The sequence below is a fragment of the Thamnophis sirtalis genome, unplaced genomic scaffold, assembly GCF_051295495.1.
Source record: "Thamnophis sirtalis isolate CommonGarterSnake01/CBP01778 unplaced genomic scaffold, rThaSir2_p1.2 scaffold_1, whole genome shotgun sequence".
NCBI classification, from domain to species: domain Eukaryota; kingdom Metazoa; phylum Chordata; class Lepidosauria; order Squamata; family Natricidae; genus Thamnophis; species Thamnophis sirtalis.
Genome location: NW_028261381.1, coordinates 116441859 through 116462517, shown reverse-complemented (window position 1 = coordinate 116462517; position 20659 = coordinate 116441859). Strand labels below are relative to the sequence as shown.

The window sequence follows — 20659 nt, the reverse complement described above, 5'->3', positions numbered from 1 at the left end:
TTGAATTGCTTGTTTAGACATTTAAAATGTAAAGGAATATATACGTGAAGATACAAAGAGTGTTTCTAATTATGTGTTTGCAGGGGATGCTGGCATTGGTTCTGAACTGCATTGATCGATTAAATGTATACTACAGTACCGCTCATTTTACAGGAGTTGGTAGAGAAGAAAATAGCGCAGCATGGAAAGAAATTCTGAATCTTCTTTACAAGTTATTAGGTGAGTTATACAGTGTAAACAAATATATGTTGAAGTAAGTCATGCAGAGTTCAATAAGATTTTGGAGAAAATTTTGAATTAAATCTAAATCAGAGGAGCTGAATAATTTTCCCCATAATGAACAACACATTAAAACCAACTCTAAAACTAAATCAATATGTTGTTAGATGATACATTGCAATTTATGTCCTGGTTATGTTAATAAAATATTTTAATAATGTACTTTACAATTTGTAAATGTGGTTCTCGATAGAAGAGAATATTTGTAGTTCAGAGTTGAATTGGTGCTCTCTGAGCTTGGTTGTTTTCTTGCAGATGTTTCATTACCAAACTAGGTAATGTCATCAGTGCTAAATGTGGTTTCCTTTTATGATTCAGAAATGTATGTGTGTACAGCAAAAATAATAATAATAATAATAATAACCCCAGAGAAGAAGACTAATTTGAAGACAAATTAGAAAGATACCAGGCCACATTCTTAAATGCCCTGCTTTCAGTTTCATATTTTTCTTAACTGTTATTACCATTCCCTTTCTGAAGTTTAGTAATAATTAACAAATGTATTAAATGTGGGTAACTCTCATCTCCTATTGAAGATTGCTGAATTTTTCATTGACATCTACTTTAGCAATGCAGAAATTGCTGAATAATATTTTTTTCTTCAAATAGGTGAACCTAAGAACTGTTAGCCTTTTTTCTGTAACTGTATGAACTCTTTATCAGTGGAAGTTTATGAATGTTAGATACAGTTTTGAAAACAAACTATTTTATTTGTAGATTTGATTGTGCTTTTTGAAAACTCAGTTGATTAATAAATTCTTATATAAATAAATATGCTCTGATGTACAAATGTATAGAAAAATAAATTCTTGATTAGATCATTTTTAAAAATAATGTACATGTATTGAAATTCATTCTTTATTCATTGATTATAGAATTAAGAATTATTGAGTTTTACATTTATAACTAGCAGTAATTGGAAGCCACTGCATTTTTAATGACTTTTACAAATAGTTTTGTGTGATTAAATCCAGAACAATGTAACAATGAATTTAGAGCTGAAGATGATGGGTTAATGGTATCAAATGTTTATCCAGTGTCAGAAATATTGAATGTCTACTGGAACAGTAATAATCATATGCCTAGTGAAGGTACCAGTAAACTATATTCCTTTTATATCTAGAATATACAGAAAACCATATAATGGATATATCCTGAATATCAACATGTAGTTGATGGAGACATATTTTATATTTTGGTTTTATTCTAAAATAATTGTATCTATAGTTAACTGATCATCCCAAATCTATCTTTCAGCTGCTCTCATTTGTGGTAACAGAAACAATTGTGCCCAGTTTTCCAATAATCTTGATTGGTTGATTAGTAAATTGGACAGACTAGAGTCTTCTTCAGGTGAGATATACCAGTCTACTTTTCTATAACCTAAAAAAAGGCTGTTAACTCTAATTATAGTTTTTCATTCAAGAATTCCCCATACTATCCATCCTGTTTTCAAGGAACAGTTATCTAACACATTAATTCCTATAATGATATAATGCATTGAGGTATCCTGTTTCCTTGAAAATAAGACCTCCCCAGATAATAAGCCCAATTGGGCTTTTGAGCACATGCGCTAAAATAAGCTCTGCCCTGATAATAAGCCCTCCGTGAAAATATTGCAACACAGCAGCAGCCACGAGGTGACCATGCTCACTGCCTCCTGCATCTCAAAAATAATAAGACCTTCCCAAAAATAAGGCCAAGCGCTTATTTTGGGGGCCAAAATAAAATAAGACCCTGTCTTATTTGGGGGGAAACATGGTATTTACAGTGCAATGCTATTTAGATTCTTCCACAACTTTTGAAATAAAAGCTATTTTTACTTATTCGTAGAACAGATTAACACATTTCTTGAATTAATAATAAAAAAGTTATTGAAGCAAATATATGGAGAAAAATATTGTTGTAATTTAGACCGAGGCACAAACTGAACAGAAACTCTTAAGAATGAATGAAAGTCTGCTGCTAGATTTAGCTTTAGGGCTAAGGGATTTATGTTTCTAAAAATAGCTTCCTTTCCAGTTCAGTTGTCCCTTAATTTGTTATCTGTCCTCAGATAAAAATACCGTAAAGAAAAATCCACATCTAAGTCATTTTGCTTTCTTGAAGCTGGCTGCCTATTTCAGGCATCTTCAATTTTTAAATTTTAAGCATTTTTAATGAGCTTAAAGAAGGATTTTCCCCTTTCATTTATATTTGTTTCAGTGCTTGAATTATCATATATGTTATAGTTTCTACCCCTGAAACTCAAAATAATCTCTTTGTCCTTGGCATTCTAATAGGTATCTTAGAAGTGTTGCGCTGTATCTTGATTGAAAGCCCAGAAGCTTTAAATTTGATAGATGAAGGCCATATAAAATCCATCATCTCCCTGCTGGATAAGCATGGACGCAACCATAAGGTATGCTTTAAAAATGCAAGATGCATCTTTACTATATAACATATTCCATAAATAAAACCAAAATTGTTATAACACCTGTAAATTATATTAAAATGGAATGAAGCACATTGTTATAAAAACCTGCTCTTTTGCCACAAAACAAGTGTGAAAATTTAAATAGAAGGGTTTTTTTCCTTTGTTTTGGCTACTATTAGATTATCAGGAGCAATTTCTTCTGACTGGAAATATAAGTAACAAATTGGCTTGCTCTATGTAAACTGTCTTTAAAATGCTATATATAGTCTAGACAGAGTTATGTAGATGTTATATTATGTTGTGCTCTTATTTTATGAGGTTTTACACGACTTGCTCCTCATTCCATCCCATGAAGAGGAGAATTTGTCTATTTTTATATCCTGTGTGATGTTTTTATATGTTGACTACTAGAAGGCAGTACAAGATTGTTTTTCCCTGCTTGGAGTCAACAGGTATGCCTAAATATGTACCTGAGAATATCCTTTAGTCCCCTGGAATGTGTAATTTCCTACTTTCCAGGAAGTAGCCAAAAACATTTCACATTTCTTTTCAAATTTTAGATAACTAGGGCATTGATTATCTTGGATACCATTAGCATCTATGACAATATGCAAGCTTAAAAAGCAGAAGGATTTACGGATTTCAAACATCTCATGTAAAAATAAATTCTAAAAAGGTTTTGTGCCTCTACTGGCCATACATATAGAAGTTCATATTATTGGACATGGACAGCATAATAGCAATAGCATTTAGACTTATATTCAGCTTCATAGTGCTTTTACAGTCCTCTCTAAGTGGTTTACATTGCCCCCAACAATCTGGGTCCTCATTTTATCCACCTTGGAAGTCAATCTTGAGCCTGGTGAAATTTGAACTGCTGAACTGCAGCTAGCAGTCAGCTGAAGTAGCCTGCAGTACTGCACTCTAACCACTGCACCACCGTATAATCACTGTACCACCCCAGTATTTTTACTCGGCCCCAATGAAGTCACTAGGACTTGGTCTCTAAATAAGTAAATATGGAAACTGTTTGAATGATGGAACAGAATCTGGAGGAATGCAGTGGAGACTTCGGAAGAAATATGCTTATATTTAAGAAAAGAAAAATATTGTACAGGGTTATTTGTTTAGAAAATAAATTGAAGCAATGGCTTTAAGGCTCAACTCTGGTACTTCTCTTGGCATTTAAAAGGATATCTTCTACAGTGCTGTTTCAGACCAACTGTGCTCAAATGTTTGGGTAAACAAGTGAGAGCCAAAACTTTCTTTAGTATCTCTTAAGCAGAAACTGCTCATCAAGCATTGTGAAAGGGCTTGTGGGCAGGACATGTTCTCATCCTTTCACCAGTTTAAGCCCTGTATATTCAAGCCTTATCTCTTCACTGGGCAAATTGCCCAATGGATGCCTTTTTGTCCTTCTTTTGTTAATTTTTCCTTCCATCCATTTTATTTTACATTATTGACTAAACTGTTTATGAAACACTGGTCAAAAACAAATCCTTTGATTCTCATATCTATTCTAGCTCCCACTCTATGTTTCCTTTCTATAAAAATCCTGAAGTTTTTCTTTCTTAACTAGGGACCTGTCTTGCTCATCATAATCTTTGCGGTTCCATTCAATCAGGATGTTGATCTAGGTCCTCCCACTGAGACAGCTCTCTTTGAATTGTTGAATGATGTTTATTATCTATTGACTATGCTGCTGCTCTTAGATAATCAGCTGTATTTAATATTCTTAACCGTCAAATGCTTTCATCCTGATTATTGAATTGTTGGGGCTTATTGATGCATTTTCCTCTAGTTTTTGTCTTTTTTATCCCCTTCTTTTACCTGTTTCCTTTAAAAACTCTTGTTTTTGTAAATTTCCCTTTACAGTTGGTATTGTTCAAGGTTCACTCCTGGGTCATGTTCCCTTTATGCTTTAGAGTAACTTAATACTAGAATTGGTTTTTGATAACACATCTACTCTGATCATACCCAAATGTACTGATAATCTTCCAAGATTGATTCAGTGACACAGAATTCCAATGGGGTTTTTTTAAACAGAAAATGTCATCTTGGATGATTGCCCATTATCTTGAGCTCAGACAAAACAGAGCTCTTAGTGTTTTGCAAAAAATAAAAAAAAACAAATTCCATCTGTCTCCAGGGCTATGAGATTGCCTCCACATCAGTTGCCAGGAATTTGTGCCTGCAGGTGGATAATAAATTGTCCTGCACTCATTCATTGCACCTACTGTGAAGATCTGCCATTTTCAAATGTAGAATATTTGCTGTGTTTTTCAATTCTTGACACTTGATGCAGCAAAGCTTCTCATTCATGCTCTGATTGTGTCATGCATTGATTACTGAAACACCTTATTGGAAGGCCTCCCTGCCTACTCTTGCTTCTTTGTCCTGGGTTCAAATGACTATAGTCTGGATTTTTGTAATCTTTTTCTCTCTCTCGTGTCTCTATATACCACATAGTCTGTATAGGCCAGATACCACTAAACAAACTTAATTTTGGTTTTGGGGGTATTTATCCCTACTTCATTGTTGAGAACGTACATCCCCACAAAATGGATTATTTGGCATCCTTGGCATTTTGGCTGTGTCCACTACTCTGACAGTAAATTTAAGGTTGAGAGCCTTTCAAGATCTAGCCTCATAGCTTTAGAATCAGCTCCTTACTCTGTGATCTATGGATGATTTTCTAGTTTTAATGGTGTGGAGGAATGTTTGATGTGGAGGAAAAGATACAGGTCAGAGGGATCTGGACTGGCTTGGATAATAGGCTTCTCAGAATTTCATGTTTTACATTGGTTAATTTTACCTAATTTAATTAGTTTAATTTATTGTAAATACTGTACTTGTGTCAGAGTTCCAAGTAACACCTCTAACAAAAGACGACTCCCAGGCTTGAAGTTCCTAAAAGTTCCATTTTATTAGAGATGTCATATTGGCACATCTGGGAAACCCCAAATCTGAAAGTTCCAAGTTTTCTCCACCCAAAAGAAAGTCAAAGATCCATCCCCTGCACTCGCAAGTCCATCACATGGTCCAATCAATTTACCCTCCCAACTGGAGACAACCCCCAGTCACTCCCATCCAGACCAAATGCCCTTGACTCTCCGAGAAAGAAATATTGTTATGGCTAATCCTCCACCACTCCTGTAATCCCCCCCATCCCATTTTCCCAGGCACTAAATGTGGCAGCCCTAAAGCTTTAACAGAAAAGATGGCTTCCAGGGCTGACAACTTGTTTGGAATTCTATTCTTTAGATCTGAACTACCAACGTTTATAGTATGTCAGTTTTGTAATTTTTTAAAATTTTCATTAATTAATATTCCTTTATTTTTACTCCATTCTAGAACAACAGTAAGAGTAAGAATAATAAGAATAGATATGCCTGTTCCAAGTGCTTGAAAAGCAATAGGAAGACAAAAATGCCAAATATCTGAATGACTGTGCAATGGACCATAATAATGATATTAGATTTCTAGCTAGATTTCTTTAGCAGTGAAATTAAAACTGCTTGAAATTAGCATTGTATTATGCTGTATATAGTTCTAAGACTCACATCTATTAATGTTTTCTAGGTTCTTGATGTCCTGTGCTCTCTTTGTCTCTGTAATGGTGTAGCAGTGCGTGCTAATCAGAACTTAATATGTGACAATCTTCTTCCTCGAAGAGATCTGCTCTTGCAAACACGGCTGGTGAATGATGTGACAAGGTATCATTATATATCAATTATGTTTATTAAAATATTTAATCTCTGTAACAGGAATTGAGCAGAAAAATCAGTCACAATTTATGTGCTGTGTGAGGATACATAGCAGTTCTTCGTCTGTTTTGTTGGATCTGTAATTTTGTAGGTGATTTTATTTATGCATTGCATCACATTCCCTCTTTGACTTGTCAGTAAAATTGAGTTATAGGAGAAAGTCTTGAACACATAACAGCTGAATGTCCTAGAAGCAAAGTGTTATACTCATGAATTATTATTTAGAAGGATAATTTGGATATTGACTTTACCCTTATATACTAGATAGTTTGAAAACAATGTTCAATGACTACTTTACTATTAACTATGGTTAGCATAATATTGAGGTATACATGAATATTTCTATTTATTTTTTAAATTTAGGGATTGCCTATCTCACTCTCAGTGAGATAGGGCAGTTTATAACTAAAGCATAAAACAATATAATAATATAATCAAGCATAGAAGTAAAATGGGAGCTAACTACCATGTTTCCCTGAAAATAAGACAGAGTCTTATTTTTTTTATTTATTTATTTATTTATTTATAGGCCGCCCTTTTCCCTGAGGGGACTCAGGGCGGCTTACAATCAAAAAGGAAGGGGAGTGTAGGACAATACAAAAAAAGAAATGTGCACAAAGTAAATTAGACAATAAAACTCAACATTCACTCAGCATTCGGGAGGGGCGAAATAAGATTATCCCCAGGCCTGACGGGTTAGCCAGTTCTTGAGGGCTGTGCGGAAGGCCTGGATGGTGGTGAGGGTACGAATCTCCACGGGGAGATTGTTCCATAGTGTCGGAGCCGCAACAGAGAAGGCTCTCCTCCGAGTAGTCGCCAGTCGGCACTGACTGGCGGATGGAATATGGAGGAGGCCAACTCTATGCGATCTGATGGGACGCAGGGAGGTAATTGGCAGAAGGCGGTCTCTCAAATAGCCAGATCCACTACCATGGAGCGCTTTATAGGTGGTGAGTAGGACCTTGAAGTGCACCCGGAGACCAACAGGTAGCCAGTGCAGCTCACGGAGGATCGGTGTTATGTGGGCGAACCGTGGTGCGCCCACGATCACTCGCGCGGCCGCATTCTGGACTAGCTGTAGTCTTCGGATGCTCTTCAAGGGCAGCCCCATGTAGAGCACATTACAGTATTCCAGCCTAGAGATCACAAGGGCTCGAGTGACTGTTGTGAGGGCCTCCCGATTCAGGTAGGGCCGCAACTGGCGCACCAGGCGAACCTGGGCAAATGCCCCCCTGGTCACAGCTGAGAGATGGTGGTCAAAAGTTAGCTGTGAATCCAGGAGGACTCCCAAGTTGCGGGCCCTTTCTGAGGGGTTTAAATTTTGTCCCCCCAGCCTGAGTGATGGTATGGTGGCCAAATTTTTGGGAGGGAAACACAACAGCCACTCGGTCTTGTCTGGGTTGAGTATCAGCTTGTTTGCTCTCATCCAGTCTTTAACGGCTTCCAGTCCCCGGTTCATCACGTCCACCGCTTCATTGAGTTGGCACGGGGCGGACAGATACAACTGTGTATCGTCCGCATATTGGTGATATTTTATCCCGTGCCTTCGGATGATCTCGCCCAGCGGTTTCATGTAAATGTTAAATAGTAGGGGGGATAGGACCGACCCCTGCGGCACCCCATAAGTTAGGGGCCTCAGGGACGATCTCTGCCCCCCCACTAACACCGACTGCGACCTGTCCGAGAGATAGGAGGAGAACCACTGCAAAACAGTGCCGCCCACCCCTATCTCCCGCAGTCGTCGCAGAAGGATACCATGGTCGATGGTATCGAAAGCCGCTGAGAGGTCCAGGAGAACTAGGATGGAAGCATGGCCTCCATCCCTAGCTCTCCAGAGATCATCAGTCAATGCGACCAAAGCGGTTTCTGTGCTGTAACCGGGTCTGAAGCCAGACTGGAAGGGGTCAAGATAGTTAGCTTCCTCCAAGGTACGCTGAAGCTGGAGAGCCACCACCTTCTCAACAACCTTCCCTACAAAGGGGAGGTTGGAGACTGGACGATAGTTATTAAGAACAGCTGGATCCAGAGACGGCTTCTTCAGGAGGGGTCTTACCACCGCTGTCTTAAGCGCGGTGGGAAAGTACCCCTCCCGAAGAGAAGCGGTAACAACCGCCTGGATCCAGCCTCGTGTCACCTCACTGCTGTTGGCAACCAGCCAGGAGGGACACGGGTCCAGTATGCAGGTGGAGGTACTCACAGCTCGCATAGCCTTGTCCACATCCCCAGAGGCAACTTCCTGAAACTCAACCCAGAGATGGTTTGCCAAGTTTTCTCCTTGTGTCTCGGCTGGATCTACTGGGGTGGAGTCCAGGTCCGCTCGAAACCGGGCAACTTTGTCCGCCAAGAACTGGACATACTCCTCAGCCTTACCCTGTAAGGAGTCCCCCGTCTCCCTCCTATTTAGGAGGGAGCGGGTTATCCTAAACAGGGCGGCTGGGCGGGACTCGGCGGACGCTACCAAGGAGGCAATGTATGTTCTTTTTGTTGTTCTTAAGGTCCGAATATACTCCTTGGTGCATGCTGTCAAAAGTGCCCGTTTCGACTCGGACCTATCGGACCTCCACGAGTGCTCTAGGCGTCTCCTCCGGCGCTTTACCTCCCGGAGCTCCTCAGTAAACCAAGGAGGCCTCCGGGGGCCGCTGACCCGGAGGGGCCGTAGCGGCGCAATCCGGTCTAGAGACTCCGAAGCTGCCGAGTGCCAGGCAGCGACGAGGGTCTCCGCCGAACTGTGGGCGAGGGTATCAGGAATAACCCCAAGCTCCGTCTGGAACCTAACAGGATCCATCAGTCGCTTGGGGCGGAACCAGCTGGTCGGTTCCTCCTCCCTACGGTGGGGGTTTGGCCTCCGGAAGTCTAGCCTCAGTAGGTAGTGGTCTGACCACGACAGGGGTATGATCTCATTATCCCTCAGACCAAGATCGTAACTCCACTGCTCCGAGAGGAATACGAGGTCAAGCGTGTGACCCGCTGAGTGAGTTGGGCCTCGAATTACTTGAGTCAAGCCCATGGCTGTCATGGAAGCCATGAACTCCTGCGCTCCATCAGAGTGTTCACCGAGCGAAGGCAAGTTAAAGTCCCCCAGAACTATAAGTCTAGGGAACTCAACCGCTAGCTCGGCTACTGACTCGAGGAGCGAGGGGAGGGCTGCTGCAACGTAGTTGGGAGGCAGGTACGTAAGCAGCAAACCCACTTGACCCTTGAGGTCCAACTTCACTAGCAGGGACTCACACCCGACAAGCTCCGGAGCAGGGATCCTACGAGGTACTAAAGACTCCCGGACTACAATAGCCACACCGCCACCCCTTCCCTGGGCTCTCGGCTGGTGTAGCACCTGAAATCCGGCTGGGCACATCTCGACGAGGGGGACTCCTCCCTCAGGGCCCAGCCATGTTTCAGTAATACATGCCAGGTCTGCGCCCTCATCAGTTATCAAGTCCCGGATGAGGGGGGCCTTATGAACAACAGACCTGGCATTTAGCGACAGCAGCCTGAGACCAGGGTCCTGAACACCCGCGCCATCTGACCTTGGAGTGGGACTCCTAGGGCCGGAAGGAGGGATCTCTATGACACAGTGAGCCCTCCTTCCCCGATGATGGCCTGCCCTAAAGTCCCCGCCATATCTGCCTCTCCCTGTCATGACCGCAATGCTCCGACCCTCACCCGTGGTTGTGGTCCCCCCAACCACCCCCATGACCCCCGCATACCCCGGCAGGTCCTCCGAATCAGTCATACCCAAACTCTCACTCAAACAATCCTCACGAAATAATTAAAACACAAAGTTACAACAGTAATAGTAATAAAAGTGAGTTCATTCATATCATCCCATGCAATCCCATGCACTCAACATACCTATTTAAAATAAAATTAGAAAGGTTGCGCAGGTTCGCAAAGTCCGTACTAGATGGTATACAGAGGGGGAGGATAACGTTTCCCCTCTCTAGTAAAGCTGAAAAAAAGTCCCAAATGTCTAAGAGAGTAATGTGAAACCGGGAGTCCTCCTACGCCCAGATGTTTAGAGGCCCAGCTGGAAAAGGGCCAAATGGCCAATGGGGGAGATAAACTGAGGCTCCCCACTGTCGATAACAGGCAGTAGAAAAAACTCTTCAAGTCCACCAAAGGAGAAATCCACCCAAACAGGGTTCTGAAGAAGATGATGATAAAGTTAATACAAGGGCTGAGTTGCAGAGAGGGGAGGAGGGAGGGAGGAGGGCGTCTGGAAGGGCTATGGGGGCACCTGAATTCAGGATGAAAAAGTCTAACAGCCATCTTAGTCTCGCAGATGAGCATTAAGTTTAAGCCTTCCAACTCTGACTTAAGTGATGTTATAGTGCTTAATGCTTAGTAAATGATGGTAAAGTGCTTGTTAAAGTGCCAATAAAGCCAGCATTTTCTTTTGCCCCCCAAAATAAGTGATTGGCCTTATTTTCAGAGAGATCTTATTATTTTTTAGGTGCAGGAGACGGTGAGTGTGGCTGCTGCTGTGTTGCAATATTTTCGGGGAGGGCTTATTTTGGGGGAGGACATATTTTAGCGCATGTGTTCAAAAGCCCAATTAGGCTTATTATCCAGGGAAGTCTTATTTTCAGGGAAAAGGGATACCTCAATGCATTATGTCATTATACAAATTAATGTGTCGGGTTAAAAAAACAAAGATGTTGGCTGAGCCCAATTTTGAAAGGCCAAGAGAGTGGGGTTTTACTTTAAAGGGGAAAATATTTCATAGGTGGGGACAAGAGTAGAGAAATCTTTCTTCCTGAATCCCAAAACCATGGTATATATTTTATTGCAGTGTGTTTGATATGCTCTTCATTCTCTTCTTTTTTTAGCATAAGGCCAAACATATTTCTTGGAATTGCTGAGGGCTCAGCCCAGTATAAAAAATGGTATTTTGAACTAATCATTGATCAGGTGGAACCATTTCTGACAGCAGAACCTACACATTTGCGGGTTGGATGGGCCTCAACATCAGGCTATGCACCTTATCCCGGAGGTGGGGAAGGATGGGGAGGAAATGGTGTTGGTGATGACCTGTACTCCTATGGCTTTGATGGACTTCATCTGTGGTCTGGTAAGAACTGGTTTAAAATATGAACTGCCACAAATCATATGAAGATTTGCAAAGTAGAATTGTTTTCTTTTTCTTTTTAAGGAATTTTTCTTGCCTCTTTGAAAGAATAATTTTTCTCTCTTAATATTCACAGTTCAAGTGTAATTCATAAAGCTGAATTGCACTTGACTGGAAATAAAGGCGAGGGGATTAATACTTTATCTATATTTGTTTTGTGTCCCTTATTCATTTGTTTATTTATTTTGTTTGGTTTTATTTGGGAGCTATAATGTCTATTTTGTTTGGCTTTGTTTAGGAGCTATGCTTAGAAACCAATGAACAGTAAGCATGCACAAACCCAGTTTAAGTTCTTGTGGATTGCACACCAAAAACACTTGTTTTGTTAAATCCAACAAAACATTGGACATTCATAATATTGACTATTAAATAATGGACAGACGAAAATGAGTTTTCTTTGCAGCTTGCACTGGATGCTGCCTGCCTATGGAATTCAAAAATAATTCCATTGATAACTAAAAAGAATGACATGCAAATTTGCATTTAATTATAACCTACATTATCCTCCTGCAACCATATGGTTTCTATGTTTTTCTTTAAAGTATTCGTTTCTGTGTGCCTAGAATTGCACTATAAAATTAGGAGAAAGCCATTTAAAAGATAATTGCATCCTGATCTGTAAAATAAAATTGGTTGTTATCTGTAAATTGGAATAATATTCCAATTTCTAAATATTTTTCACTCTTGCAAAAAAACCAATTTATTTAATGTGGAAAAAAATGATTTTAAAGTCACGAAAATTTCACAGTTGCTCCCCGGCATTTCTGAGATCATTTTTCCTTATGATTCTCTGCTTATTAGGTCGAATATCCAGGGCTGTTGCATCCGTGAATCAGCATTTATTAGCATCTGATGACGTGGTCAGCTGTTGCTTGGATTTAGGGGCGCCCAGCATTTCTTTCCGCATTAATGGACAACCAGTGCAAGGAATGTTTGAAAACTTTAATACTGATGGACTTTTTTTCCCTGTGGTGAGCTTCTCAGCTGGTGTCAAGTAAGGAAGATTTTTCTTTCATATCTGTCCCAAATGGTTGTATTGAAGATCGTTTAGTAGAGTTAACGTACTCTAAGGCAGTGGTCTCCAACCTTGATAACTTTAAGACTTGTGGACTTCAACTCCCAGAGTTCCTCAGCCACAGGTCTTAAAGTTGCCAAGGTTGGAGACCACTGCTCTAAGGTACATTACAGTTTACAGTTGTCAATCATTATTAGAAAATTCAGGTTTTGTTTTTTTTAAAAAAATCAGAATATGGAGAATGAAAGATAATTTTGACACTGCCTATTTTTGATTTGGATTCTCCCAAATCTTATACTAAATGGACCCATTATGAACTGTTGGTTTTTTTTTCATGATCTATGTGAAATTATTCACTCCCTCTTATATATCACTGGAGAACTGCTTGAAGATAATACTATTTTTCTTTGACAAAAGGTCAAGTTCTCTTCTGACATACAAAGATTAAAAAACAATGATACACTGGTATGCTGTATGATTTATTAATCTTACCTTTCCTATATTCTTCCCTTAAACAATAACATTCTCTTTAACATCCCCTATTATTCAGAAATATGCTATAATAACAGTAATTGAAAATTATATTGGATTGTTCATTCAAATTTTATTTTCTACTAGCTGATAACTGACATTGCCCGAGTATTTCTTTATGCTATTTATTTATTCCAGAGTTATGCTGGAACACATACACACACACACACACACACACACACACACACACACACACACCAAGGAATGTTAGGAATGTGTTAACCCTACAGTATTTGTTTCCAAAGAGTAAGTCATCTGTGTACCAAGTCATTTCAGCAGCCCAGGTGTTCCAGAGGTATGCTGGAACACACACACACACACACACAAACACACACACACACACAGACATACACCCCCACAAGGGGTATTAGGGGTGCCTTACCCCCACAGTATTTGTTTCCAGAAAGTAAATCATCTCTGTACCAAGTTTGGTTGAAATTGCTTGAGGCATTCCAGAGTTACACTGGAACACACAGACAGACAGACAGACAGACAGACAGACAGACAGACAGCAATTCATATGTAGATTTCATGCTATATTCAGCTTCTAGACATTCTTTATGGTGACATGAGACAATCTATGGTTTTCCAGATATTGCTGGATGGCAGCTCCACTAATATACCCAACAGTGAGGGAAGCTAAGAGTTGTACTTTGATAAGAGCTGGTGAGCTAAACTTCCCCAATCCTATTTTTTTCCTGAAACTTGCCAGTCTGGAGTTTAGAGCATCAAATGGTGAGGTTCCATTTTAAAAATATTTCCCATCCTTTACACATCCCAATATAGCTTCCTGTGGCCTGTACACTAACATACAATGGCCAGTTTTACAAAATGGAATTTCAAGCATTTTTGGTAATTTTAGGGACAGTTTACTTTAACAAAAGTAAACTTTGGTGACCTGCTCAGCCCAGAAAATGCCTCTTAGATATCATTCTAAGAGCCGTGATGGCGCAGTGGTTAGAATGCAGTATTGCAGGCTATTTCTGCTGACTGCTGACTGACAGCTGTTCAACAGTTCTAGTTTCTCCAGACTCAGGGTTGACTCAGCCTTCTATCCTTCCAAAGTGGGTAAAATGAGGCCAGATTTTGGGGGGAAATATGCTGACTCTATAAATTGATTAGAGAAGACTGTAAGTGGTATATAAATCTAAGTGCTATTGTTATTCTTTTCAAACTAGGCGGCTTCTTAAAAAAGGTAGCCATGTAGTCTAAGGCACATTTTTTTTACTCCATCTCATGGTTTCTCACCATTCATGTTTATTACATCATTGGATAGAGAATGCAAACAATAGACTTTTTGCTCCTTAGAAAAAAACTGAGTTCCAAAGGAAATGTTTGGAGAAGGAATAAGGCTCAGGACAAACTGGATCCAAAGGGGAAAAGGTGATTTGGTATGCAAAGTCCAGTTCCCTTTTGAAAAAGCACTTTTGGGATAATGTTCATATCACATTTGTTGGCAAAAGGTAGGATATTGTCCTTTCCCTGGGATTGCATGACAGCAGTCACAGAATCCCATAAAACATTTCCTTAGTTTGGTAATAGTTGTAATATGTGTATCCTGAAACCAATTTTCTTTTTCTCTTTAAATATAGATCATTGCCCAATCCTAAAACCTAGCTATTTAATGTCTATTCTGGCACCTAATATATTTAGATAGCAAATATCCCATTTACCTGCAGGGTGGTTAAATGTTTATATAGACTGCCAATGACTTTCTGTAATAGAAATATTCTTGAGGAAAGTTTATTTCTGTGTTACTAAACCTAGTGAATACTTACCTTATTTCTCAACAAAATGTAATTTGTCTGAAATAACCTCCATGTTGAAATTTCCAGTATTATTTCTGAAATCAGAAATTTCAGAAGAATATTCTGGTAAGAATATTCTCTGGTAAGAATATTCACTAAAGAATTATTTTAAGCAATTGACTTCCAACATGAAGAGTGCATTCCTAAAACCTTTACTGGAAGAATATTATTATGCTCTCCAGAGAAATAGTTGTTGCTTTGTCCAAGCTACAGCAAAATGACACCTTAAAGATTAATATCTTTATTAGTGTATAAGCTTCTGTAGCTTATATGTTGATGCATCTGATGTTATATTATATAAAATATATGGCTTAATAAGTGTTTTTATCATCAACATGCCATAGAATCTTTTATTATTGATTTTGCTAATAATAATAATAATCTGAGTAAAATAAACCCAATCATAGCTTAAACTTAGAAACAGGCCTTTGATGTATGATTTCACAGTTTCAGCAGAAATTGCAAATAGGTTTGCAATTATGTGACTGAAATTAATAGAAATTATATGTTAATTAAATTAGAACTTAAACTTGTAAATATCTGCTTAACTATGGCAGATAAAATGTGACTCCATATTGGAGATTGGCAGAATACTAAAAAGATTTGGAAAATATCTCGCCCCCTTTGCTATTCAGCCATTAATTGGGTTTTTCAGTGGCATTTTGCTTTCTTTTGATATATATATTTTGTTTACCATACATAAAAATTACAGTGATTTCGGGAAGGTATAGGTTTTGTGTTTCTGGAAAAGCATTTAAGCTTAGGTAGATAAATGCACTGTGTGCTGAAAAATAAAGTGAAAGAATCTAGCAGATATATCAATCTCATGTGCTGAAAGAAAATATAACAGTCTAGATGTGTTGACATGAAAAGTCAACATCTCAGAGATAAATGCCTTCTGTCTTTTATAATTGAACAGGTGGTGTGTTAAATAGTGATGCTGGAGGACTCCTCTATCTAAGACTCAAAAATACTGTTGCAGGAAAAAAAATATTTGACATGAAATATCCTCTAGCAATGTCCTCACATCTGTTCAGGCAGTTAGCAAACAAGCCTAATAAGATGTGTTGAAGTGAGTGTTCTGATCATTTGTGTCATTTCTGGTAGTAAACAGATACTTTTGTTAAACACTATTATAAATATTTGCATAATTGTGCTTTGTAGTCTTGTGCTTCTCTAGTGAACTCAGAGTTTGCAAGATAATATTAGTTTCAATATATACTTATTTTACATATTTTACATTGTGAATGAATAACATAATAAGGAAGTTTATTATGGAAATCATAATATATTTTAATTTTCTAGAAATCTCATTATAAATAATATTCTTTAAAAGGTTACCGTATCAGAAACAACAACATAATTTTCTAAGTATCTAATTCTCCTGTATATTTTAGTGTTACTAAAGTCTTTACTTTCTTTAATCCAAGAAATACCCCACATATTTTAACTTTTGTTCAATATACACTATTACTTTTACAAAGAATGTGGGGCACATAACATAATAATTAATTCTATCACCGTCATGGTGAATCTATGGCACACATGCCAGAGGTGGCACACAGCACCCTCTATGATGCCCACGCAAGCCATCACCCCAGTTCAGTTCTACTGCGCATGGACCTCCCACTGGCCAGCTGGTCTTTGGGTCTCTGTCATGCATGCACGGGAGTGGGGCGTGTTCAAGGGAAACACACACATGTGTGGGGAATGCAGGGGGATGCACATGCATACATGGGGGTGCATGCAAGGGGCGGGGCACACATGCATGGGGTTAGGGTGCATGCACAGGGCTGTGCAGGTATTGTACTTTGGGGGTTTGGGCTTGCGCGCATTTGTAGGTTTGCACGTACACTTTGGGCACTCAGTCCAGAAAAGGTTAGCCATCACTGTTCTATTATATCATATAAGCTGTTCCAGACTTCAGTATACTTTAGCAGACCTGTAGAATGAAATTCTGAGAAGGGGGTCCGTGTGTTAATAAAATTCTTTGTGGGCTTGGATGCAGAGGATGATTCTTGAGATCATATTTTAGGTTAAATTCATCATGGATGAAACATATTGAATATTTAAATACAAAGCAGAAAAATCCTAATCTACCTTATCTCTATTCAGGTTATCAGCCTTGACAGACAATGAGAATGTCTGAAAATGTAGTGAAGGTTTGTCAAAAAAAAACAACTATTGGCCAGTCAAAAATCATGGTCTTAATAAGATGAAGACTTCATGATGAACCCCCATTTGAAAACAATATTCGAAAGCCAAAGAGGAAGATTTTCTAATCTGATAATGTCAGCAACTTTGCTTTGGTGGAACACACATTTCTATCCCTCCAGGAATCCATACAAATAAATAGAATTCTCCTGAATAGTTTTTCTTGACTTCTATCTGGTTAAGCTAGTATCTGGGCATTCCCAAAATGCCTGGTCCGCTCCTTCTAGCCTGCCTGGTCCAATGAGGCTCTAAATGCTGCCTTGACCTATGTCAATTCTCACTTACCATAAGTTGATGAGATTCCATGGAAATACCCAAACCTTCAACATTTACAGCTTTTGTTTTTCCTGATTATCTGTGTGTCTTCATCTTAGCAACAACTTCTTACCTTACCCTCACACTTCATATTGATTGTGACAGCAGTACTTATGCTATGAAGGCAAACTTAAAAAGTTATGTACACAAGTTATTTTAGCCACAAGCTGAGTTTCAGGTTACAATAAAGCAAGTTATTCTCCCAAGTGTTGGGAAGGATAAGGTTAGAATACGATGAAAAGATTGAGATTGCATCAGGCAAGTATGGCTGTAGTGCCAGAAGAGAAACAGCTGTAGAAAATCATGAAATATAAGGAACTGTGAAGTAGAAGGACTGTGGCAAAAGAAGCAAAGACAGTATCAATGCTAATAAGTACATTGGGTGCAATTCAAAACATCTGGAGCATCCCTTGGACACCACTGTGATTGACAAAATCACCATCAATCAATTGCAAAATATAGCTTTACTTCAAGCATCTTACATTCTGCAACAATATCTTTAATACCATTAAACAACATCTGTAAATCTCAGGTCATTAGAAAAGACTCAAAGATGGATAAAAATGTCATCTGTGTGTTTGTGTGTGTGTGTATAACTTTGGGACATCTCAAGCAATTTCAACTGAACTTGGTACACAGATAACTTACTCTGAAAACAAATAATGTGAGGGTAAGACAACCCTAACACCCTTCGGGGTGTGTCTTCTGTTAAGATACAGCCTGTTGTACCTTAAAATGGCTTTTACTGTACGGGGCAGTGGAGTTGCCATGGTAACAGTACTTCACAAGGGAGCTCCCTCTGGTAAAGGCGAAAGTCCAACATTAGAAATTATGTTTGGTCTGGACATTTTCCCTCTATAACTAAATACACGGACAACGCCAGGTTATCAGTCCAGTATAAATTTCTGGCTCACTGTGCAGCCAACCGCAATAATAACAACTTAGAAAATTATTTAGAATAACTTAGAAAAAAAACTTAGAAAATCTGTGCTTTGACAACATTTTCCAGATGTTAAAATGTTGTTGCAGGGTGTAAACTGTTCCAAGTAAAGGAAATTAAAAAAGAAATATAAAATAATAAAGTGTACCTTTTCACTTATTTTCTATAATTAAATGACTTGCAAATGAGTTTTTAAGAGGCAATTTTTATATTGAATTACTGGATTCATGGCCTATGATGACCATTTTTTTAAAAAAATACCCTCCCTTAAATATTATTACCCTTTTTTTGTATTTCCATTTCTTTAGAGTGCGTTTCTTAATGGGTGGCCGTCATGGAGAGTTCAAGTTTTTACCTCCTACCAGCTATGCCCCTTGCTATGAAGCTTTGCTCCCAAAAGAAAAAATGAAATTGGAACCAGTAAAAGAATATAAGAGAGATTCTGAAGGCGTTAGAGATTTGCTTGGTACTACTCAGTTTCCTTCCCAGGCTAATTTTATTCCTTGTCCAATTGATACCCACCAGGTAAGTTTAATTAAAATATAATGACACATATAATGACCGAACATTTTATTTATCAGGATATTTTTATTTAGTAATAAACCACATTTAGATTTTATTATGTTGTGTGATCATTCATTGGAAAATATGGAGGATATTGCTGCAAAATTTTATCTTGATAAAAATTTACATATTTTCTTCATAGATTGTTTTGCCTTTTCATCTTGAAAAGATTAGAGACAAGCTGGCTGAAAATATTCATGAACTCTGGGGAATGAATAAAATAGAACTTGGTTGGACCTATGGCAAGGTATAATTATGAAGAATTCTTTATGAGAAAATCACCCATTGCATAGCTTTATTCAATTACAGAAAACAGATATACTCTGGACACAATAATAGTGAAGGTTGCTTTCTAATTACAAAATTGAAAACAGAATTTTGTCATGGGTGAAAAACTTTATTCTTCTTCCTTTCCCAAATACAAAACTAAGGTGTTATATAAAAAGGAATTCAGCTTAGAGAAAATAAAAATAATAGATTTTCTCTGAAACAGGACAATTCTGATTTCTTTGTACTCAGCTCTAGAGCCTCCTTCACCAGATCTGGAGAATAAGTAGTAGTAAATAACTAAAGGAAAATTGTGGTCATGCAGATATTTTACTTCATCACATAGTAATACCAATAATCTTTGAAGTATGAGACCATAATTTATTGTTAGACCATAACAAAAGTCTGTAACTTCCAGATAGGCCATAAGTGCAGTTTTCAAGGTCTGCATAGAGTTTTTGGGAGGTCGCTCTGGAACCACATGAGTTATTTATTTATTTTATTTATTTATTTATTTAGTAGATTTATAGGCCGCCCAATCCCGGAGTTATATTCAGTAGGGACAATAGTCCTACATGGGAGACAATAATTCCAGAATTATTGACTAGGTTTTGGAAAATGAAAACATCAGGCGAATGGCATAAAACCGACATGAAAACTGAATTGATGCATTCTCCATGAGCTTAGCTCAAAGTAAAAGCATATTGTGTCTTCTCTGGAGGCAGAGAAAATTCACACCATTTTTATTTTCCCTGCTGCGTGCTTTTAGTTAAAGCAAACCTATAATCTCCATTCCAAGATGACATTTACTGATTTGCAGTCTCACGTTTACTTATTGGCAGTCCTGAGGAATATTTTACAAAACAAAAAGTTGGAGCTTTAATAGCTGAAACATTCAGGGAGGAAAAATACCCACAATGACAGGATAATAAATAAGTTCAGTTTATGGTTTATGGATTGTTACAGCCATAAATAGAGGTTTACTTGGCAACCTAGATGCCTGATAAGAAATTTCAGAACCAAAACTTTTGCCGAGGTCACACAAATTCTTCTCCTTCCATGAATTGGGCAAAATTTTGGTCTTGTTGTTGTTGTGGCCTTCTTTTCCTGATTTGATTAAGTGCCATCAAGTCATTTTCAACTCCTAATGAACACACAGAAATTTTTTCTCCATGATCTTTTCCTAATGCATGCTAATATTGTTTTTCAATTTTCAATCCCGCCTCTCTCATTTTCATCACTCCAAATAGGGTTTGGAGTGACTATATCCATCTTTAACAAATCACCATCCCTTATAGACATTTCTGCCTAGTTATTGCTGAGCCAATGTCATCTGCCGAGAGCAAAACAGAAATAAATAAATAAATAGCTAAGTAAGTAAGTAAATAAATAATAAATAAATATCTTCTCCTGTGAAG

At 38.4% G+C, this 20659-nt stretch overlaps 1 protein-coding gene across 1 annotated transcript in view; it reads left to right on the top strand.

Annotated features, from left to right (window-relative positions):
- RYR3 (ryanodine receptor 3) overlaps positions 1–20659 on the top strand; it is a 287040-nt gene that overhangs the window by 92598 nt on the left and 173783 nt on the right. The window contains exons 14-21 of the mRNA XM_087723025.1: positions 84–219; positions 1537–1632; positions 2562–2680; positions 6278–6411; positions 11289–11530; positions 12389–12581; positions 18719–18935; positions 19117–19221. Coding sequence (XP_087579151.1) covers positions 84–219; positions 1537–1632; positions 2562–2680; positions 6278–6411; positions 11289–11530; positions 12389–12581; positions 18719–18935; positions 19117–19221 — 1242 coding nt within the window. The remainder of the gene's footprint in view (positions 1–83; positions 220–1536; positions 1633–2561; positions 2681–6277; positions 6412–11288; positions 11531–12388; positions 12582–18718; positions 18936–19116; positions 19222–20659) is intronic.